Genomic DNA, 25,083 nt, shown 5'->3' with positions numbered 1-25,083 from the left:
CTTTCAGATGTTAACGGAAACTTCCCCCACACCGAAAGAGAGCGTTACTTCGAGCGTGACACAGACGTGCCTTGCGTGAGGAAGGTGGCAAACTTTAACGAAAATCTGTTCCGACATCACGAAAGAGAACGTTATTTTTTATGTGAGATAGAGGTTCTGTATAAGGGATACAGCAATAGGCGGAACCGCAAATGGGAGAATAATTGGGTCTTTGAATTCTAACGAAAACTTTTTCCTACCACCATATAGAAAGAGCCAGTTTTGAACATCAGAGAGACGTACAGGAAGAAAAACGGACATAAAAACGCGTGACCTCTGACCGGTCGTCTTCCCACCCTGCCTGCAGCCGAGGGACAGTTTGGAGGAGACGGAGAGGGTCAAGGGTGAGAGGGAGACGGAGGGACGCAGAATGGTAAGCCTTGGGATGATCGGAAATTTTCAAATCCAGTCAGCTCTTACCTTCTCCCTGTGGAAGCGAGACTAGCACTTGCGACAGGGTGGGACTGGTTGGTTGGTTGCTTGATTCGGGGGGAGGGGACCAAACACCGAAGTCTCATCGGTTTTTAGGGAAGCATGGGGAAGGAAACCGGTCGTGCCCTTTCAAAGGAACCATCCCGGCATTTTCCTGAAGCGATTTAGGGAAATCGCGGAAAACCTAAAGCAGGATGGTCGGAAGCGGGTTTGAACTGTCGTCCCTCCGACTGCGAGTCCACTGTGCTAACGACTTCCCTCGGTGAGAGGGTCGGATTGGCAGACGACAGAGTAAGGCATAGTTTCAGACGAGGATGGCAAAATTGCGACATGAGAGACAGAGTATGACTGGTCACTTTCAAACTCAACACATTTAACCTTCTCCCACACAGAATGACCTCACTCGCACGAGAGCTTTTCAGGCAGACTACGTGGAGCGACGAGCGAGTGCACAGGTAGTGTCCGACCGGGAGACATGCGCTGTGTCGGTTACGGTTGGTGTAGTAGGTGCGCCTGGTGGCTGCTCCAGGTCAACTGCTGTTCTCGGAAGGTAGAAATTCAGCCCGTGTTAGGTCGCGTTCTTTTCGTTGAATTTTGCTCACTTGATTCAGTGGAACAAGGGAGACGTTTGGGGTTATTCTTACCGTCTCATAACGACTTTGGATTCAACAAAGATACCACGGGTGTCCGTTCCCTGCCAGGCTGCTTAATACTACTACCATTGTTTACAATACTCATCGTTAGTTTGCCGAGAAGCAGGTTTCTCAAGTTTGTGTGCAAGTAATGCGAGTGAATAATATTTTCCCTACTTGTGTGTATCGATTACCTTATGTTCCTCCCCAAATTATAGTATTTGCTATGTCTTTGCAGAGTTATTGCTTTAGGGGAACCATGTCACTTCGCGCAACGTCTTGGTAATCGTTTATTGTTTGTACGCGTGTCTTACTGTGGTGCATGTTATTTTCGATTAGTTGTGCGTGAGTTAAGAAATAAAGATCATTTGTAACACAAGCAAATCTCCGCTCACTGATGCTCAATCAAACCGTCAGTCCCCTGCAATTCGCCTTCCACAACCTGCCTGCTAGAATTCGTTTCCATTTCGCATCGTTCGATGTTTGCTACCGGATGGTTATAACTGAAGATCAGCTATTCAGACGGGTCTAGTGTGGGCACTAATTATCGTGCGGCAGCGAAACTTGGTAGATATTCCAATGCATTAATGCGGAGCCGATTTACACTGGAAAAAAGTAGTTTCAATTGTAGCCGCCAGGTGCATATCTGACGTTGTAAAGCATCTTGCCGATGTCCCCGACGCTCATTTTGAACAAATTGTGTAGCGGTTAATAATGAAACCAACATTATGCCTTCTCCACTTGTTTGATCTTTTCTGCGCACTTCCAATTCCTAATCCATTACATATAGAAACATTCCTGTACGTCTTTCTTACATTCACACGTCCACATTCGCACCGAGTGGCCAAAATAGGAACTATTTTTTCCACTTTCAATAGATTCTGCATTAGTGCATTACTGCATTAGAATATCTACCATGTTTTTCTGCCATACGATAATTACATCCCACACTGGACCTCAGTGAGTATCTGCCCTTTAATTATAACCACCCGGTACCTCGGCTACGACTTGATCGCATAACCCGATTTCTAAGGTGGCAGGTATGAAAGCTGGCGTGAAGGTGATACAGAAGTTCAGTAGTGGACATCAGTATAAAGGTAGGCTTCCTATGAAATTAATATACACTGAAGACCCACAGAAACGCACACATAGCTAATATCGTGTAGGGCACGCAGAAGTGCCGCAACACGACGTGGCGTAGACAAGACTAATGTCTAAAGTAATGCTGGAGGGAACTGATACAATGCATCCTGCAGGGCTATCCATAAATCCGTAAGATTACGAGGGGGTGGAGCCCTCTTCTGAACAGCAAGGCATCCAAGATATGCTACATGACGTTCATGTCTGGGGCCAGCGGAAATGTTTAAACTCAGAAGAGAGTTCCTGGAGCCACTCTGTAGCAATTCTGGACATGTGGGATGTCGCACTGTCCAACTGGAATTCCCCAAGACCGTCGGAATGCACAGTGGACATGAATCGATGCAGGTGATCAGACAGGATGCTTACGTACGTGTCATATGTCAGAGTCGTATCTAGGCGTATCAGGGGTCCCGTACCACTCCAACTGCACACTCCCCACACCATCACAGAGCCTCCACCAGCTTGGGCAGTCCCCTGCTGACATGGAGGGTCCACGGACTGATGAGGTTGTCTCCATACCCGTATACGGCCCGATACAGTTGGAAACAAGACTCGTCCGATCAGGCAACATGTTTCCAGTCAGCAGCAGTCGAATGTCGGTGCTGACGGACCCAGGCGAGGCGTCGTGCACTCATCAAGGGTACACGAGTGGGTCTTCAGCTCCGAAAGCCCATTTCATTGAGTGTTCCGCACGCTGACACTTGTTGCTGTCCGAGCACTGAAATCTGCAGCAATTTGCAGAAGGGTTGCATTTCTGTCACGTTGAACGATTCTCTTCAGTCGTCGTTGGTCCCGTTCTTGCAGGATATTTTGCCAGCCGCAGCAATGTCGGATATTTGATGTTTTACCGGATTCCTGATATTCACGGTACACCCCTGGAATGCTCGTACGGCAAAATCCCCACTTCATCGCTACCTCGGAAATGTTGTGTCCCATCGCCCGTGCGTCGACTATGGTTCAAATGGCTCTAAGCACTATGGGACTTAACATCTGAGGTCATCAGTCCCCTATAACTACTTAAACCTAATTAACCTAAGGACATCACACACGTCCATGCCCGAGGCAGGATTTGAATCTGCGACCGTAGCGGTTCCAGACTGAAGCGCCTAGAACCGCTCGGCCAGACAGGCCGGCGTGCGCCGACTATAACGCCGCGTTCAAACTCACTTAAATCTTGATAACCTACCATTTTAGCAGCAGTAACCGATCTAACAACTGCGCCAGACACTTGTCGTCTTATATAGGTGTTGCCAACCGCAGCGCCGTATTCTGCCTATTTACATATCTCTGTAATTGAATATGCATGTCTATACCAGTTTCTTTGGCGCTTCAGTGTACAATGTCTGAAGCATACATGTATCGAATGTATTATGGAAGTAGTAGATACATTAGACACAAACAATCATCACTCAATTACATAGTTTCTTTCATAACACGAATAACTAAATAAGGCGTTTGCATTTCCTGGATGGGAAATGGAATAAATACATTCAATGTCATATTGTGTTATTGCATTGTTAATACTCTGTCTAACATCCTTTTTTCCTAATTACCTTAATTCCGACGTTTCGGCGACTGTTACAAGACGCCTTCCTCAGGGTTTACTGTTTAGCAGTACATCCTGAGGAAGGCGTCTTGCAACAGTCGCCGAAATGTCGGAATTTTATAGTTGACAATGCGGCCTCAAACGAAGAAGAATTTTATTGACTGTGAGAACGGCCTCGGATTGCATTCTACTGCGATAAACATGCCTTGCAAGTATTCCCTAAAGATTTTCCACGGGGTTCAGATCCAGACCAGGTCAAGAGATCGGTATCTTTATCTTCAAACAACTTTTTTGTTGTAGCATAAACATGCACAGATACATTATCTAATTGAAACATTAACTTTTGTCTGCTTGGTCCCCAAACATTCTAATCCATTCTGTCTCTAGCATTTCACTGTACATATCAGAGTTCGTTCTAGCGTTCACACAAGCAATGCGTGGTTTACATTTAGTGCAGAACACTGCCCAAATCATAACAATTCCACCACCAAAATTTCTGCTCCTTCTAATCTGCTGCTCTGTTCTCAGATCATGCCAATCATATTGAAACCCATCAGGACCATCTAAATTGAGTTTCTTCTCATCACCGAATTTCAATTTTTCCCATTCTCAAGTCCATGACACGTTTTTCTGCAAACTCCAATTTAGCCTGTTTATGTTTGGGTATTGGAGCAGGTTTCTACAGTCGTTTCTTGAATGCAAGACGTTTTCATTTCACAAAATTTGTCATACATGACTGACAGTTACAGCCAACTGTAAATCAGCAACAAGTTGAGAAGAATAACTGTTTTTGCGACTTGTTTTGCTCAAAAGTAGCCGTTTCGACGCCTCAGATAATTTTCTACTTTGCCCATATTTTCCGTTCTGTCCATATCGTGCCCCAAATCTAACGAAATTATAAATCTCTGTTTTTGAAAGGTTCAACTTCTTGGCGATTTGACGATTAGAGAGTCCTGTTTCCTTTTACGTACCGACATTTGCTTTTTCATCACATGTTAACTGTTTTCCCTGTGGCAATGCCACAGTCGTGGTTTAGGTACACAATACGCGTGTCACAGATGGTGTCTGTTTCCTATCTGCTGGAAAGGCACGTACACACCTGCTAACACCGTACTGTGTCGACCGCCTTTATATTAAGTTCCACTCTCTACCACCTGAATCGTTGATCTCTTGTTATGCACTATAATACTGACATTAAATGGGATACCATTTGACTGCATTTGCCGGTATACTGGATCTTATACTACTGCATATACACTGTGCGCAACTATTTCAACCGACAATGTTAATTTTCCTACAAATATCCCAGCTTTTATACTGATTTCCACTACTGTATAACATTTCATTGACCTGCCCGCTAAAAACAATTTTACACACTGTGCCGTCTTCTGGCGAATTTTGCCCTGTGAATATACTTGAAAAAACGGCTTAAAGAAGACAATATATACTCTGTTAGTTTTCATTTGTCTGATAAAAGAGAAGACATTTTATCTTTTCGAGTAGTACGGCTGACCTAGCAAGACTGACCTATTAAGAGGTCTATAATAAGTGTATTAATTGTTAATTTATCCAAATCATTTCAGAATACCGAATGTTATTTGTTATTATTGCAAACATCTTTTATTTATAGGAAAATTGAGTTCTGCAGCTATTAAAAATTTTATTAGCTGCCATTACGGTCAGTGCAACTATTTTTAGTAATTACTGCTCTTGTAGCCCAGATATTATTGAGATAACTAATTTAGATTAGGCGTTTATAAATATATTAAAGTGTGTCAGTCATTATTTTTATATTCTGATGCAAATTTTGCCGTACTGGGCCACAGAAAGCTGTAACTTAATATGCTTCATGCAATGAAAATTAACAAATGAGTGTGCTACTAATAAATGCACGTACATACCACCCCTAATTCTTCAGCCGTTCAGACCAAAAGAGACAATGTTCATATGTTGTTTTTCCTTTGGTGTGCGATAACTTATCTGCACTATAACGTAACTTCGTTTCTAGCATTTGTAGACTTATAGAAAGCTTTTGAAAATATTGACTGGAATACTCTCTTTTAAATTCTACAGGTGGCAGGGGTAAAATACAGGGAGCGAAAGGCTGCTTACAATTTGTACAGAAACCAGATGGCAGTTATAAGGGTCGAGGGACATGAAAGGGAATCAGTGGATGGGAAGGGAGTGAGACAGGGTTGTAGCCTCTCCCCGATGTTATTCAATCTGTATATTGAGCAAGCAGTAAAGGAAACAAAAGAAAAATTTGGAGTAGGTATTAAAATCCATGGAGAAGAAATAAAAACTCTGAGGTTCGCCGATGACATTGTAATTCTGTCAGAGACCACAAAGGACTTGGAAGAGCAGTTGAACGGAATGGTCAATGTCTTGAAAGGAGGGTATAAGGTGAACATCAACAAAAGCAAAACAAGGATAATGGAATGTAGTCGAATTAAGTATGGTGATGCTGAGGGAATTGGATTAGGAAATGAGACACTTAAAGTAGTAAAGGAGTTTTGCTATTTGGGGAGCAAAATAAGTGATGATGATCGAAGTAGAGAGGATATAAAATGTAGACTGGCAATGGCAAGGAAAGCATTTCTCAAGAAGAGAAATTTGTTAACATCGACTAGTGATTTAAGTGTCAGGAAGTCGTTTCTGAAAGTATTTGTATGGAGTGTAGCCATTTATGGAAGCGAAACATGGACGATAAATAATTTGGACACGAAGAGAATAGAAGCTTTCGAAATGTAGTGCTACAATAGAATTCTGAAGATTGGCTGGGTAGATCACACAACTAATGAGGAGGTAGTGAATAGAATTGGGGAGAAGAGGAGCTTGTGGCACAACTTGACTAGAAGAGGGGATCGGTTGGTAGGACATGTTCTGAAGCATCAAGGGATCACCAACTTAGTATTGGAGGGCAGCGTGGAGGGTAAAAATCGTAGAGGGGGACCAAGGGATGAATACAATAAGCAGATACAGAAGGATGTAGGTTGCAGTAGGTACTGGGAGATGAAGAAGCTTGCACAGGATAGAGTAGCATGGAGAGCTGCATCAAACCAGCCTCAGGACTGAAGACCACAACAACAACAACAACAACGTAACTTCAATAAAAGAAAATAATTATAATCAGTTATTTAGCACACCGAAGTGTTGAGTGTAATAAGTTTGTGATAACATTTATAGCGTTTAAAACATTGTAAGAAGAGCCGTGATAAAAATAATTAACCGCTATCTGTTTAAAAGAGAATTTCAGATAACACGTTAGAATTACATTAGACACAGATCATTCATTCACACACACACACACACACACACACATACACACACACACACACACACACACACACACACAAAGTATATAATTACAGTACAACACATTAGATAATCGACTAAGCTACCTCTAGTTATGAAACTTCCTGGCAGATTAAAACTGTGTGTCGGACCGAGACTCGAACTCGGGACCTTTGCCTTTCGTGGGAAAGTGTTCTACCATCTGAGCTACCCAAGCACGACTCACGCCCCATCCACACAGCTTTACTTCTGCCAGTACCTCGTCTCCTACTTTCCTAGTTCTGCAAGGTTCGCAGGAGAGCTTCTGTAAAGTTTGGAAGGTAGGAGACGAGGTACTGGCGGAAGTAAAGCTGTGAGGACGAGCCGTGAGTCGTGCTTGAGTAGCTCCGTTGGTACAGCACTTGCCCGCGAAAGGCAAAGGTCCCGAGTTCGAGTCTCGGTCTTGCAAACAGTTTTAATCTGCCAGGAAGTTTCATATCAGCGCACACTCCGCTGCAGAGTGAAAATCTCATACCTCTAGTTAGCTTTCCTACCAGAGCGAGTATTACGGACGGGACGGTGAGCTTTCATTGATAATAAAAGCTTAGGCGTCTGTGGCACGTAAGTGGAATGCCAACGAGTTATATTTGGGGAGGTTGACAATAACAGACTCTGACCCTTCTCGAGAACCGAACCACAGATCCGCGTATGTCACAGACAGGAGAGAAAGGGGGGGGGGGGTCGGGTGGAGCTTGTTACAGTGCCTGTTGGTCTCCATGCCACAAGGACTGACCGCTGTCTTCGAGGAGTAATTTAGATGCTGCAAGTGAATTATGACACGTCTAAATGGGCTCGTCCATTACAGTGTTTAGGCCAGGTGCAGGGCGGTGTGCGGGGGTACTCACCACGTCTTCGTGGTGCCTGGCGTCGAGCAGGTCGGCCCTGGAGAGGCGCTGCATGGATTGGTGTCTGCGCACGGCGGCCGCCTCGCCCTCCAGCATCTGCTGCTCCTCCTTCATGTCGAAGCTGCGGCTCAGCTTGTGCGCCAGCTCCTGCAACACGCCCGCTCGCACTCCGGCTGCTCGCGCCGACACAGTAACTTGCAAGCGCTGACACAGTGACTGAGAGACTGTACACTGATAAGCCAAAACATTACTACCACAGCCCACCGCGACGTGCGATGCCGCCTGATGGAGTTGCGGGAACGTCATGTGGTAACGAAAGTATGTAAGCGGAGCAGACACGGACGGGGATATGGGCTCCAATGTGGGAAATCCATTCAGACAAGCGCCTTTGACAAAGGGCGGATTATTAATACGCCGAGATTTTGAACGAGTGTCTGGAAAACGGCGAGGATGGTCGAATGCTCACGTGCTACTGTCGTGAGCACCTACGGACAGTGAAACTAACACTAGACACTAAATGACTGGACTTTCACGACTCTGCACTGAACTTGAGATTCTGCGGCTTGTCTGCTCTGCAAAGTGGGATAGATGGTGATCTGTGGTATCTCTGCCGAAAGCACAACGCTGGTGCATGCACAAGTGTTTCGGAGCACAACGTTAACCATACATTGTTAAACATAGAGCCCCGCAGAAGATCACCCACACGTGTTCACATTTGATCCAGCAACATCGTCAATTACGATTGCAGTGGGCACGTGACCATTGGGATTCGACCGTCGATTAATGGAAACGTGTGGGCTCTTCTGATGAACCACATTTTTGTTGCTATAGGTAGATGGTCGTCTCCACAAACACCGTCATCGCTGTGAATGGCGGCTAGAGAAGTACAACGCCACGGACACAGGCTGGTGAGAGTATTATTATACTACACTCATGCTCATAAATAAAGGATAATGCTGATACATGGTGAAACAACGCTCTGGTGGGCGATTTGCGGGTTTAAATCACCTCGGGGTATGACCCTGCAGTGCATTGGACCTGCGGTCGTCGCACGGTGGCGCTGGCACCAGTTCATATACGCAGAAGTGTGTTGGTGCATGTCAGAGTACGGTGCAGCGAGTAATTGTGCAGAAGTGCTAATAGTGAATGTGTGTTTAAAATGGCTCAAAGGACACATTGATGAAGTTATCAAGGGCAGAATACTAGGACGACTGGAGGCTGGTCAAACACAGCAGGTCGTAACACGGGTCCTCCGTGTGCAACAAAGTGTGATCTCAAGATTATGGCAACAATTCTAGCAGACAGGGAACGTGTCCAGGCGCTACAGTACGGGACGTCCACAGTGTACAGCACACAAGAAGACCGATATCTCACCAGCAGTGCCCGCAGACGGCCACGGAATACTGCAGCTAGCCTAGCTGAGGACCTTACCGCAGTCACTGGAACAGTTGTCTCCAGACACGCATTCTACAGACGACTGAAGAGACACGGTTTATTCGCCCAGAGACTTGCAAGGTGCATCCCACTGACTCCTGGTCACAGGAGAGCCCGTAAAGCCTGGTGTCAAGAACACAGTACATGTTCATTGGAACAGTGGTCCCAGGTCATGTTGGCGGACGGGTCCAGATATAGTGAGTGTGAACAGTGATTCTCGCCTGGTTTTCATGTGGCATGAACCAGGAACCAGACACCAACCCCTTAATGTCCGCCGGCCGGGGTGGTCTCGCGGTTCTAGGCGCGCAGTCCGGAACCGCGTGACAGCTACGGTCGCAGGTTCGAATCCTGCCTGGGGCGTGGATGTGTGTGATGTCCTTAGGTTAGTTAGGTTTAAGTAGTTCTAAGTTCTAGGGGACTGATGACAACAGATGTTAAGTCCCATAGTGCTCAGAGCCATTTGAACCATTTGAACCTTAATGTCCTTGAAAGGGACCTGTATCGAGGTCGTGGTTTGATGGTGTGAGGTGGGATTATGATTGGTGCACGTACACCCCTGCATGTCTTTGACAGAGGAATTGTAATGGTTCAGGTGTATCGGGACGTCATTTCGCACCAGTAAGTCCGCCTTTTCATGGGTGCAGTGGGTCCCACCTTCCTCCTGATGGATGATAACGCACGGCGTTACTGAGCTGCCATCGTGGAGGAGTACCTTGAAACAGAAGATATCAGGCCAAGGGAGTGGCATGCCTGTTTTCCATACCTAAACCCCATCGAGCGGATCTGAGATGCTCTCGGTCGATGTACCGCTGCACGTCTTCAAACCCCTACAACACTTCAGGAGCTCCGACAGGCACTGGTGCACGAATGGGAGGCTATACCCCAGCAGCTGCTCGACCACTTGATTCAGAGTATGCTAACCCGTTGTGCGGCCTGTGGACGTGTGCATGGTGATCGTATCCCATATTGATGTTGGGGTACTTGCACAAGAAACAGTGGCGTTTTGCAACACATGTGTTTAGGGACGGTTTTCTCAACTTATCGCCAATACCGTGGACTTACAGATCTGTGTCGTGTGTGTTCCCTATGTGCGTATGCTACTAGCGCCAGCTTTGTGTAGTGCCACGTCGTGTGGCACCACATTCTGCAATTATCCTTAATTTATGAGCATCAGTGTATGTGAGACGTTCTATTGCGCTTGCGTGGGACCTGTGGTAGTAATCGAAGACACGCTGACGACCTGGATCCCTTCATGCTTGATGTCATCCCCGCAGACGATGTCATCTTTCAGCAACATAAATGTCTGTGTTTCGGAGCGAGAATCGTGCAACATCGGTTTGAGGAGCATTATAGAGAACTCACCGTGTTGTCTCGACGACCAAATTCGCCCGCTCCTATGGAGCCCACGTGGGTCGCTTTTAGGCGTCATCACCGCGTACGCAAATCAGCGGCCCGTTATTTGTGCCAATTCCGTGACCTGTGTGTTACACAGATACCTCCGAGCACCTATCGAAAAACTGTCGGACCACTAATACGCAGACTTAGTGATGACTTTATTCCAAAGACTGACAGACAAGCTATTAAGCAGGTGCTCATAATGTTTTGGCTCATCAGTCGAGGGAGTAACAAAAAGCTACGGCCGAAGTTTCAGGGAACATTCCTCACACACAGATGAACAAAGTATGTTACATGGACATAAGTCTGGATACGCTTTATTTCCTTCTTAGAGCTCATTTTCTACTTTTCCTCACAACCATTGATCATGGGAAACAGACAGAAGCAGATTGCACCAGCATTACATGAAATGTTCAAAATACCCTCTGGCTTACGTTTTGTTAGAGTATGCAGTAAGTTGTATTTCGTAGGTTCACTACCAGGGTTAGTTGTTCCAATTGAACGTAGTTAATGTAGACAAGGGACTCCCCTTGTGTTGATATCTGCATCTACATGATTACTCTCCAATTCACAATTACGTGGCTGGCAGAGGATTCATTGAACCACCTTCAAGTTATTTCTCTACCATTCCGCCCTCTATTGGTGCGCGGGAAAAGCGACAACTTAAATCTTACTGTGCGAACTCTGATTACTCTTATTTTATCATGATGATCGTTTCTCCCTATGTAGGTGGGCTCCAACAGAATATTTTCGCACTCGAAGGGGAAAGTTGGTGATTGAAATTTCGAGAAGATCCACCCGCAACAAGAAACGGCTTTGTTTTAATGATTGTTACCGCAATTCACGCACCATGACCGTGGCACTCTATCCAGTGTTCCTCGGTAATACAAAACGAGCTGCCCTTCTTTGAATTTTTTCGGAGTCCCCGTCAGTCACATCTGATTGGAATCCCACAACGCACCTCCAGCAGAGGTTGGACGAGCGTGGTGTAAGCAGTCTCTGTAGCAGACCTGTTGCATTTTCTAAGTGGTCTGCCATTAAATTACAGTCTTTGGTTTGCTTTACCTACAACATTATCTATGTGATCGTCGCAGTTTACATTATTTGAAACTGTAATCATTAATACTTAGCTGAATTTACAGCCTTTAGATTTGTGCCATTTATCGTGTAACGGATGTCTTTTAGTAATATGGATGACTTCACACTTTTCATTATTTAGAGTCAATTTCCACTTTCGCACCATACACACGTCTCGTGTAAGTCATTTTGCAATTCGTTTTGATCATCTGATGACTTTACAAGGCGATAAATAACTGCATCATCTGCAAACGATCTAAAAGGCTGCTCGAATTGTTTCCTATGTCACTTATGTAGATCAGGAACGGCAGAGGGCCCGTAACGCTTCCTTTGGGAACGCCAGATATTACTTCCGTTTTATTCGATGACTTTCCCTCAGTTACTACCAACTGTGAACTTTCTAACAGGAAATCACGAATCATACGACTGAGGTGATACTTAATAGACTAACATCTTTGCTCTACTAGAATCAGGCATGTAGCATCAGTTGTTTACTGTTCATCACGGACTTGATTTTCGCCACAGTGCAATGGAAGTGTACTCAAATGTGGAGTTGCCAGATCCGCATTTGCTGCACGGATCAGCAAATGCTAATAGCCGAGGTGATCGTCGTTTGTATCGGGAAAGATTTCCAGGACGACGGTGACCCGACAGGAGAACGTTAGAGGCAAATGATCGTCTTCTTAGAGAACATGGGACGTTTAAGACTCCTACTCACGTCGGGGGAGGGGGGCGGGGAGAAGGAGGCCAGGAAGGACGAGGACATCTCAACTGGAACTTCTTTAGCTGCAACAAGTGAAGTTGACCACATAACTGTCTGGAGAGTGCTAATACGGAAATGAAACTTTTCCATTTACATGTCCATGGAACATACTTTTCCCTCTACATGTGAGGAAAGGTTGGTCTTACCTTTTCGTTACTCCATGTATACTGTTCTCACGCTGACATAGTAACTCATACACCATTCAAATACTGACACAGCAACTTATCGACTGTACTCGCACCGGCGCCCTCCTCCACAGCAACTGATGACCTGATGAAAGCCAACTTTTCGTATCCTACCTACGAGACACTTTTCCCAACCTTGACAACCAATTTCAAACGCCCCATGACCCCTTATGTCCACGAACACACTGGCACCGCGGCACTCAGCTCGCTCCCAACTTCCAGTACTTGGACTGCAACGATCACAGCACACTATATTAAAGCAACAGTTACAAAAAATCACCACACAGACCTAGCCATGATTCCATTACACACCGCCAAATTAAGGAACGAACTTTACCCTCTCTGTAAATCCTATCATCTCACATCCTACATACCGAATTCTATCCTGAGCCGAGGAGATCTGAAAAGTCCTTCTCTTCCTCAAACACAGTGAACCAACCAACAACATCTCTTCCTTCCGACACATCAGCCTTATCTTAGTCGTCAGTAAGTTTCTTGGATACATCCATATCCAGTTTATCTATAAAGATGACCTCCATTTCAATATCACCAAATGTGGCTTCCATCCCAATTTCTCCACGGGCGACCAATTCCTCCATTTTTACCACCTCCACCACCAATGTCGCAATGAGTGCCGGCCTCCCTCTTTCTTTCCTTAGATATTGAGAAAGTTAATGATTATTTATGGTATTCCGTTTTCCTCATCAAACTCCACTGGTATGCACTTCCAACCAAATACATCCACCCAAATATCTGCTTCCTCACTAAATGTCGATAAACAACACACCGTCCTGTATTATCCATCCAAATGCAGTCTCCCAAGAATCCATCCGATCACTGTTCATTTAAGCCATAAACACAGCCATTGTCCCAAAACCACCCCTCGCGTGTACCTTTGTACCTGCTCTGATTGCTAATGGAACTGCTTACTTCGCCACTCATCCTATTCTTCAACTATTCCAACGACTCCTTCAACTTCACCCACATAACTTCACGGTGTACTTCTGCACCAATCTCTGAAAAACCACGCCACGATCATAGAAAAAAACTGCCTCGGCTTTTCATTCAAAATACCTCTACCCCACAGCCCACAACCGTCCAGTCAGCATAACTAAAACGCTAAAATACCTTCCATAATTGTCAGTCTAAAACTAAGATGGAATCCCCACTTACTAACTATCCAGAAGAAGTCCCACAGACGACTAAAATTACTAACAGGACGAACATGGTGACTAAATGCCCGTACAAATCTCGTTATCTATGCCATTGTTACGTGCATCTCCCCTCTCTCCTATCACTCCCGCCAAAACCTAGATCACCATGCATTCCACTTGACTTCCATATCCATCTGCCCTTCCGTGTCTGTCTCCTTTATCGTGCAATCAAATTTCTCTGCAATATTTGGAACACCTGCACCTATCATGCATTGTCTCAACGCCTCCCACATCCTTGAGACCCCTGGCCTGCTGGCACGCCTCTGACAACATGTCCTACTTTCCCTCCAGCTCCATGCCCTTCATACTCTTTACAAATATTATTTCAACCGCATTCCCCTCCCTGAATGTGAACTCATCCCTGAGATCTACTCCTTTCAACCATCACCCAACCTATCTGCCACGCTCAAATCTACGGTTTCCTTGCCCAGCTGGCATCCCACTAATACCTAATATCTGCAGCTAATCTTATTTCTTTCCCACAAAGATATACTTCGTCCTTCTCCATCCAACATCCTCTCCCATATCTCATACATTCCGGTCCTCACTCAAAGTTTCCGGGAGTCCACATCACATCATCATCTTTTTTTTTTACGAACGCTATCAGCTGTATCTTACACTCACTGTTTATATTAATCTGAGCTATTTTTTCTAAAATACACGGCTGGAGAGCAACAACACGATCGCTGCCACTTCACAATAAACATATCTCGCAATGACAGAGTGACTCATATACTGTGACATCCTCACACATTACCTTATTTACATACAGTAATCGCCCCGATCCATGACACAATAAGTTATATACTATAGATGTGCTGAACTTACATACTGTGCTCGCACTGGCACAGTAACTTATTTAGTATACTCGCGCCAATCGAGTAACTTATATACTCTACCAACACTGTAACTCATAAATTATACTCGTGCCGACAGAGAAACTTATAAAGGAGGTGAGGCAGCTAAGGCGTGCCACCGCAACCACACTGCCTAACGCAATAGTTGAAGCACCCAGAAAGCATGTAACTTCGTACACTTACACACCATCAGTGGATATGTAAATGAGAAGGGTTGCAATTCTGTGTAACAGGTGGAACTCCCACCATAGTGCATTACTCTTATTCTTGTTTAGTTTTGTTCCCAGGCCTGGTAGGGCACACAAGAGGCGTCAACAGCATCAGATGCTGAGTGATCATTGTTAATTACATACACATGCCACACACTCATGTGAGACAGCGTTATGAGCACCCAACAGAATTTGAAAGATGCCTCATTGAGAGTCTCCATTTGATCGGTTGGTGGACGCGTGCAATATCCAGATTTGTGGGGGCATCCGAATATGACAGTGGCCTAATTCTGGACTTCGAGGGAACATGAGAGCAGGCATACTTGTCAGAAAGTTCCGATCGACAACGTCTGACCAAGACAAGGGAGGATCGCTGTAATGAGCTCCAAGTACATTGTAGCCCCTTCACATCTAAGTGTGCCGTCTGACAACATGTAATGGACTCCCTGCAACATTTTGCGGCGTACCGTACCGTTGGTCGGGGGGCTGCAGCAGCCGGACTAAGGAATTATCGTCCCATGCTGTCAACACCTCAACACAAATGGCTGCATTTGGACTGGTGCTGTGACCGGGAAGCATCGTTGCTGATGAACAGCGTCACATTGTGTTCAGTGAAGAATTATGGTTCTGCACTACCCTAACTGACCATCATCGATGAGTATGGTGAAGACCTGGGGAGAAGTTCCATTCCTTCAATTACTCCAGGCGTTTTGGTGTGGGGAGCCATTGAGTATGGTTTCAGGTCATGGCTGGTAGTGATTGAGGGAAATATGGCAGCACAATGGTATACCACGAACGTACTGCCTTCTCACGTGTTACCTCTCTTGTGGCACTATAGGGGGCGCCATTTTTCAACACGCAAATGGCCAGCAAGTACTCCAGATCTGTCGCCGACAGAACATGTGTGGGTCCAGCTCGGATGTCAACTTTGTCCCAGTACCAGTTTCCAGGATATCGACAGTTGTGAGCTGTCTCGCCTCAGGAGAGGATACTGTAGTGTTCTGCGGTCGGCGGGAAAGAACTGACAGTCAATTTGAACACAATTGTAATTAAAGAAAAACGCCTTCTTGGAGTGTTAAACGCAAGAACAAACAGAGAAATACCTCAAAACTCTTGTGGTGGCAAACCAGATAAGGAAACAAAATAATGGAAGAAAATACTGACCAAAATCCACACTAAAAATACAGTTTGCTACTACAATGCTACGGCGAGTGGATACAATGCTAGAGCCGGCTTAAGTACTAGCCGGAGCTGTTCCTAGCGGTTGGTATATACTGCCGGTCGGACAGTCTAGGCATGCTTAATAAACCAGGTCGGCGGAGTGTTACATGAGTCATATGAGTTCCAATCGGTGGAACACTGTCACACGTTGTCTGGCGAAGTAGATACATTTTTATATGGAAAGTCTGTTATTGTTTCTGTCCACTGGCGAAGTTTCTCTCCGCGCTCCTGAAAGGAGGCCGGCAACCCATCTTGTGAGTCGGTTGTGCGGGCCCTCTAACAATAAGGGACCGTTACGACAGGTACGATGGCTTTAGGACAACCTTTTCAATTGAATCGGTACATAAATCCAGGCTAGAGAAGGTGAAACGTCGTACTGATAAGGGGTTCACACTAACTACCAAGTTCTTTGCAAATTTCACTCGATTTTGTAATCGCTGAAATAACATCACACATCCTCTCAACCTGTGAAGTTACATTTCATTTCCTCCCTTCTGGGTGTTTCACTGTGTATGTCCACAATAAGTAAATGTATCGATCTGCGACTTTCGCCAAGTTATAACAGACAATATCTACAATTTTCTAACGTGCACAAGTAATTTTTAAGGTCTATAGCTGCTGAATTATGTCAATGATTTTTTTGTAACGGAACTACATAAATTTTCCCTTACTAATGTGTAGTAACTAAATATCAGTGAAGCAAACCACTGTTCCACACATGGCTGGCATACAGTACCAAATGTAAGCAAACATGTAATTCAGGTACAGTTCGTTTGATCATCATTACGACTATGATACGAAGATCATAAAATGTTAATCTTGAGCACTGACACTTTCTGTAAACCGGTTCTTTATTGACAATACTGGACGTTGAATTTCATCTGGAGTCGAAGCACAACAGACTCATGCTACACGGGTTTTGATGTCTTTGGGAGTGGTTAGTGTTGCAGTCTAGCGATGTCAAGTCTCGTGAGAGTGGATGCCGTTTTATATTTCCCGAACGACCGATCCAACAATCTGTAAATGTTCTATTAGCAGTGTCTGCAATTATCTGTACGTAATGGGCGAGACAGCTGTCATGTTGCTGTCTCAAGGGTTGCTTTATGTTCAGTCGGATGCCTTCCTACTACTTCACCAGTATTTCTAGTAGGAGTTGTAGACACTTTTATGAATATTTAGAGTACCATCAGTAAAACAGAGACCAATGATACGAGTCCTTAAAAGCCCGCACCAAACATTGACAGCCCAAGGTTATTGTTTAACCACTTATTCCTTGAGATGACCAATAACGCGTATTGTGAAGACGCGTTTGCATATGGTCTGCGAACGATGATTCATCTATAAACAAAAACTTGCACAGAAATGCCGAATCACTTTGCAATTTTTGTAGCTACCATTAGGAGAACTGTAAGCGATTTTGAAAGTCATTACTATGATGCTGTTGATGGAGCGAATGTGGGAAGAACAAAAAACGTTGCAGTGTGGTATTCACAGAGCACTCCTTTGTCTTAGGCCTCTTGCACATTAAAGCTTCCCCTTGGAGACATATCGATTGTGTGTTACCATGTTACCCGACCTGAACTTTTAGATGCATCTCATTAATGGCTGTCCTTATTCGTTGCTGTGGTTTAGTCTTCACATTTTCAGTATCTTGAAGTCTTATTATGGTGTTTGTAAGAACAGATCGTGAGAATTCAGCACGATCAGGATAGCTTTCAGCATACTATCGGAACGCTGTTCTAACAGTTTAGCGACATTCCCCATAAAGAAAAACCGTATCCACTTGTTCTAGCTGTGAGAGTGAGTTTCTGAATATGACGATGATGTTTGGTTTGTGGGGCGCTCAGCTGCGCGATTATCAGTGCCTGTACGAATTCCCAACCTTTGCTCAGTCCAATCTCGCCACATTCATGAATGATGAGGAAATGATGAGGACAACACAAACACCCAGTCGTCTCGAGGCAGGTGAAATCCCTGACCCCACCGGGAATCGAACCCGGCACCCCGTGATCGGGAAGCGAAAACGCGACCGCGAGACCACTGTTTCTGAATAGCTTCACGAAAAAACTGTCTCATCGCTCCAACAGCGGAACACAGAACGATGGACTTCATGCGCACAGGTAAACACACGAACTATACCTGTGTTACGTGTTTACCTACATTGTTCTGGATATTGCAGGGCGGGCAAAATAAAACTGGCTCGGAATATGCGAAGGGCGCTCAACAAGTAATGGAAAACATTTTATGTTTCTGAAAACAGGTTTTTTAATTTAGGATTCAAACACATCATAATATTCTCCACTCATTGGGCTACAAAACCCTACTTTTCAACATAATCTCCGTTCATTGCGACAGCCTTACACCATCTTACGGGAGGAGCTGCACATTACCACTCTGTTGGTCGACGTCGGAGCCAATGTCTCGCTGCATCAATGACCTCCCCCCCCCCCCCCCCCATCATCCACGTACTGCTTCCCACGACGGAGTGCATCCTTCATTGGGACAAACAGTTGGAAATCGGAAGGTGCGAGGCCCGGGCTATACGGTGCGTGAGAAAGAACAGTCCAATGAAGTTCTGTGAGGTCCTCTCAGGTGTGCAGACTTGTGTGAGGCCTTGCCTTGCCATGGAGATGGAGAAGTTCGTTTGGATCTTTGTGGAGACGATCGCGCTGAACAATTTTCTGAGGGTAGCACAATACACTACAGAGTTGATCGCTGCACCTTGAGGGAGGGTTTGTTTTCGGTTCGAAGAGATGAACCCATATTTCGTCGGCTGTAACGATGCTCGACAAGAAACAATCATGATAAGCCTCGTAACGTGCAAGCAACTCTACAGAGACGGTCCTTCGTTTCTCTTTATGTTCTTCTCTTAGGCGGCGAGGAAACCAGCGGACACACATTTTTGGGTGGACGACTGTGTTAGCACTACCAACAGAGGCGTCCAGCTCTGCAGCGATATGTTTGATTGTGATCCTACCATCACCTCGAATGAGAGTGTCCGAACGTTCCAGTATTGCACTGTGTGCGGCGGCTGGTACGCGAGAGATCAGATAGTCTTGTGCGACGTCGTTGCAATGATGTCAGGCCCTCGCCCAACGACTCAGAGTGCTTTTGTTCACTGCCAGGTCTCCGTAGACACTCTGCAGTCGCCTATGAATTTCCGCCAAAAGAAACTCAGTGGCAACTCTCTGCTTGGAACGCGTCTCCATTACAGACGCCGCTTTGAAAGCTATGCACAGCGCCGTCACCTATCGGAATTTGATGAAACTATAGGAACTGAAGCGGGAATATTTCACGCTACCCCACAACAAATTCCGCATTTTTTCATCCGAAACTGGCCGAGAAGAAACATATGTTGCATTAGTTATTGAACGCCCACGTATTTCGGTCACCTTAAGATAGACAAGCCTGCTCGAGGTGCGGAAGGTGTAAGCTGGGTTGCCTTTCACGTTGTACGAATTATTTTTCCGGGCCTTTTATTTTGCCCAGCCTGTTCTTGGAGTTGACCTATCTTAAGTGTCCCACGCTGAAAATTCTACACACACTGGCACAGCAATGTGTGTAGCGTACATGCAACGACACTGTAAAGATCGATAGGATTTCACAGAACAGAACGGAACATTTCAAATCGCAAAATTCACACACTGTAAACGGAAGGGAACGGCAGGTCACCGTCAACGTTTCTCGGGAAAGAAAGATTTATCGTTGACGGGGTCTGCTGACATTGGTAGGTAATCTAATCTTGCCGCACTGACTCGTGTTACAGTGTTGGGTTTTATACTTCTTTTACCACTTGCATTCTCTTCGTGACATATTGCGAAAGTTGCATGAGGACTTAATAATTTTCTCTCCAATGATCTCCCTCAAAAGAATCTCAGTACATGAAAGCGAAAAATAATTTAGGATTTACTGTAGGTGGAGAAAGCCTACACCATGCCAAAATAACAATCCAAATAGGCCAGGAGATTTTTTTAATAAAAATTGTTTCAGCAGTGAAACAGTCAGTTGCAATGAGCGATTTGTCGTTAATTGGCAACTACAAAGAAACAAAGATACAATGGATAAGGTAAAAAAATAGTATCTGCTGCCTCCTAAACATTTTTTGTTATGTTTGTAAGTATTTATTTTTCTGAACAAGTAAATTTTTATATTTATACGATACTTTATCTGGACTTTCGCCATTAAGAAACTCCGCTACTATTGCTGGTTCCTTAATGCTGTTACTGCAGTCCGACTTTGAAGACAATCGGTCCCTCGCAACCTCTCTTTCACAGGTCACTACCAGGAGGAGTGACGCATTGCATTGATGTTTCGACTAGTGTGAACACACAGCCATTTGACTGCACAACCCCATTGATGTCCAGGGTAAATGAACCTCTGCTTACTTTCTGCTCGCGCAAACGAAGTACCCACGATGGATCTCTAAAAATGTGTGTCCTCGAAAGAAAGTGCCGTCAGTACGGTCTGAGCATTTTTGCAGACCCATTGCGACTTCTTAAGATTACGGAAAATTTCTCTCCATGCCACAGCCACCTAAAAAAATAGAGTAGATGTCACAGGGGTGTTGTGGTCAGGCTTCTTTTTACGAAGAAATTGGTGAATGCAGTGTAAGTGCGCAGCTTCTGGTTTTCAGTGTGTGGGTAGTGGTAGGTAACAAAGTAAAATAGAAAGGCTACATGTACTTTCTTCATTTACGGGAACCTTAACGTCTCTGGATTGACTCCCGAGAAGGTGCGAAATACGCGACAACAGATTTTGAAATTGCCATTATTATAAATATAAAACTCAGACAGATTATGCCACTTGACTGGGGACGTCTGGTAATGCCTTGATTTCTGTAAGTTATGGAATACTTTTCCTATTCTCAGTGCCCGGATGAGGATTGTGAAAGCGCGTACTGGCATGATAAAGTCAGTCAGTAGACAGTCAGAAAGCAAGCAGTTTACTGCTGCGCTCTCCTTTGTGATCCGATACTGAATGTCGACTGGACATTTCTTTATTTTTTACTTTTTATTTTACGAAAAACTATCCTCCTCCTAATTTATAAGCACAATATACACTGAAGCGCCAAAGAAACTGGTATAGGCACGCGTTTTCAAACACAGAGATATGTAAACAGGCAGAATACAGCGCTGCGGTAGGCAACGTCTATATAAGACAACAAGTGTCTGGCGCAGTTGTCAGAGTCGGTTACTGCTGCTACAATTGCAGGTTATCAAGCTTTAAGTGAGTTTGAACGTGGTGTTACAGTTGGCGCACGAGCGATGGGACACGGCATCTCCGACGTAGCGATGAAGTGGGGATTTTGCCGTACGACCGTTTCACGAGTGTACCGTGAATATCAGGAATCCGGCGAAACATCAAATCTCCGACATCGCTGCGGCCGGAAAAAGATCCTGCAAGTACTGGACAAACAACTACTGAAGAGAATCGTTCAACGTGACAGAAGTGCAACACTTCCGCAAATTGCTGCAGATTTCAATTCTGGGTCTTCAACAAGTGTCATCGTGCGAACAGTTCAATGAAACATCATCGGTATGGGCTTTCGAAGCCGAAGGGCCACGCGTGTGCCCTTTATAACTGCACGACACAAAGTTTTACGCCTAGCCTGGGCCCGTCAACTCCGACATTGGGCTGTTGATGACTGGAAGCATGTTGCTTGGTCGGACGAGTCTCGTTTCAAATTGTATCGAGTGGATGAACGTCTACGGGTATGGAGGCAACCTTATGAATCCATGGACCCTGCATGTCAGCAGGGGACTTCTCTAGCCGGTGAAAGCTCTGTAATGGTGTGGGGCGTGTGCAGTTGGAGTGATATTAGACACCTGATACGTCTAGATACTGCCACTGGCCTCCAAACTCCCCAGACATGAATGTTACTGAGCATATCTGGGATGCCTTGCAAAGTGCTGTTCAGAAGGAATTTCCACGCCCTCGTACTCTTACGGATTTATGGACAGCCCTGCTGGATTCATGGTGTCAGTTCCTTCCAGCACTGGTTCAGACATTAATCCGGCTCTTCTACGTGCTTACGGAGCACTACAGCATACGAGGCATGTGTACCACTTTCTTTGACTCGTTAGTGTACAAACACAATGTAGACTAAAACAGGGCTTCGTCAAGTAATCAGTACGACTGATGAGATATCTGGGAAGAGCTTTGTGGTGTCACCGCCAGACACCACACTTGCTAGGTGGTAGCCTTTAAATCGGCCGCGGTCCATTAGTATACGTCGGACCCGCGTGTCGCCACTGTCAGTGATTGCAGACCGAGCGCCACCACACGGCAGGTCTAGAGAGACGTCCTAGCACTCGCCCCAGTTGTAAAGCCGACTTTGCTAGCGATGCTACACTGACAAATACGCTCTCATTTGCCGAGACGATAGTTAGCATAGCCTTCAGCTACGTCATTTGCTACGACCTAGCAAGGCGCCATTATCAATAGATATTTAACTTGTGATGCCTGTACCGTCAGAGCGATGTTCTCCGATTATGGATTAAAGTTAAGTATTACATCAACTACGTACTTTATTTGCTACTATAATTCCCTTAACAGTTCCAGACCTCACGCCAGCCTGCGTGAGCTTTAACGCGTGCATTTCGGCCTCCTCTAGCAACACGGTGTTGGTTCTACTGCCAACACATCAAGCTTAACCCTCGCCATTATGATTTAGGGAGTGACTGACTGTCCGTTCACATAGTGCATCCCTATCCCACATTATGAGGGCGAGAAAAGTGAGGTGACAAGGAAATAAGCCAGGTTTACAACGAACACTTCACACTATCAATGACACCTTTATTGTGTTTGCTTTTTGGTATCTTGTGATCTATCCTTAGATCACGTTACCTAATCTGCACTGCTTTATATCATCTCAAAATATTTGATCTTCTTTTAAGGAAATCAGTTATTAATGGCTTCTTAGGCGAAACTTAAGATATCGATTCGCATCAGACAGAGTTTATTAACACTGACAGCGGTAACAAAAACTGGAATGGTCGGTGTATTGGTTTTCGAATGTTCCCAGTTAGAAAATCTGTCGACGTACTCCAACAGAATAAAATAAAATAAAAGTTAAAGCGGCAGGAAAAAAAACTGGAGAACTTTTTCGAAGCAGTTGAAAAATGACCTGTACGACCGAAAGTTAGTGAACCATATCTTCATCCAGAAACACTGTTACACCTACTACGATATGGAAAAAATAAACAAACATTACTTTGGTGAAGACCTGCAGTGCTTGCCTCAAGTGAATATAAACCTCAACAACTAATGCAACAACTTAACTCACCAAGTATGAAAACAGGTCTGAAAGATCGGTCACACTGAGACTTAAAAACAATGGACATCTTTCATAAAAACGCTTAAGAAAATCAGGATAAATCACCAAGTGAAAAAGGCAGGAGCCCTCTTAAAAAATAAAAGGGAAAAACAGAGGAACAAGACTTGACTGAAATATTTTTGATAAGCTAAACAGTGTTTTCAGACTAATATAATGAAAAATGCAAGTTTACAGTCATTGTGTATTGCCAGTTCTGAATTACGACGGAGAAACGAAGTTTCAATGAGCAAAACCGTTGAGAAACTGAAGGTTGCGCAGTGGGCGATGGCAAGATAAATGTTGGGAAGAGAGGTAGGAGAACAAAAAGAAACTGGTCTAATGACAGACGTCATTATGATTGTAATGAAAACGAAATGGAAATAGGCAGGTAGAACATGGAGCCAGGCGAATGGTTGGGAGATAGGCCACATAAATTCTTTCCAACGAATAAGAAAAGACAGAGAGAAATTACCTCACTGAAGGTGGGTAGCTGCGAATATAAAACGAGTAGGGGTAACATTGATGCGTCAAACTGGAACCGCAATGCATGGAGAAGTGTAGTGGGGGCCTTTGTCCAGCATTGGATGCCAAATGGCTGAGAACTGATGATGGTGATAGTAATGATAATTACAACAATTTAAAAAGTCATCAGTTGCTCAAGAACAGTCCAAGAATCAAGAGAGCGCTATTCTGTCAAATACACTTTCATTGTGATGAGATTATTGTGTTTCTTATTTTTAATGACATCTTATTTCTGTTCATCGCAACATGTTCCCATTTACCGTTTAGCGTTAAAATGGACAGTTAATGGTGTAAGGCGGGGAGGACAAGGGGTATCAGTGTAACAACGTCCCATCCAACACCACCCTTGCCTCGATTTATGTGTGGGAAACGGTGCATCAGGTCTGGAAACTTACGAAGGGTAAAAACTATTACTGTTTAGATCAGAGCCTTGGAATCACTTCTAGTGATGATCAGGAAGACTTTCATGTATAGCAGGTGACAGGTGTAATTATGTGACAGAAAATCTGGTACCTAGTTTCATACGGAATTTTGATCCTGTGAGGACTAGGTACGTTGTACTGTTGAAATGTTCCATCCAAAATTGAAAAAGAAATGGTGCTTCAATACGTTTTATGAAATAATGTCTGTGACACATGATTGAACACCACATTCATTGTAGATAATACGGTAGTTAAGTGCAGGACAGTTTCTTCAGTGTTTAAGACGCAATATGCAGGTTTCAAATACATGTTATTTAAAAAACAAACCAAGAGTGTTTGTCCATGACATGCTGAAGAGATGGAAAACGGAACTCGGAAAGATTTCATTTCCTCTATCAATTTCAATAGCTATTGCGGCTGCAGCCCACATTGAAACTAGGTAAATTATCGCACACTTTGCATATTTTCCCACACTTGCTCCTATTGGGAAGTTTGGAGCCCG

At 44.7% G+C, this 25,083-nt stretch overlaps 1 protein-coding gene across 1 annotated transcript in view; it reads right to left on the bottom strand.

Moving 5' to 3' along the window:
- LOC126191371 (whirlin-like) overlaps positions 1-25,083 on the bottom strand; it is a 580,516-nt gene that overhangs the window by 115,955 nt on the left and 439,478 nt on the right. Inside the window, exon 3 of the mRNA XM_049932218.1 lies at positions 7,968-8,114. Coding sequence (XP_049788175.1) covers positions 7,968-8,114 — 147 coding nt within the window. The remainder of the gene's footprint in view (positions 1-7,967; positions 8,115-25,083) is intronic.

The sequence above is a fragment of the Schistocerca cancellata genome, chromosome 6, assembly GCF_023864275.1.
Source record: "Schistocerca cancellata isolate TAMUIC-IGC-003103 chromosome 6, iqSchCanc2.1, whole genome shotgun sequence".
In the NCBI taxonomy this organism is placed as follows: domain Eukaryota; kingdom Metazoa; phylum Arthropoda; class Insecta; order Orthoptera; family Acrididae; genus Schistocerca; species Schistocerca cancellata.
Note: the sequence above shows the minus strand (reverse complement) of the source record. Positions and strands in the feature narration are given on the sequence as shown.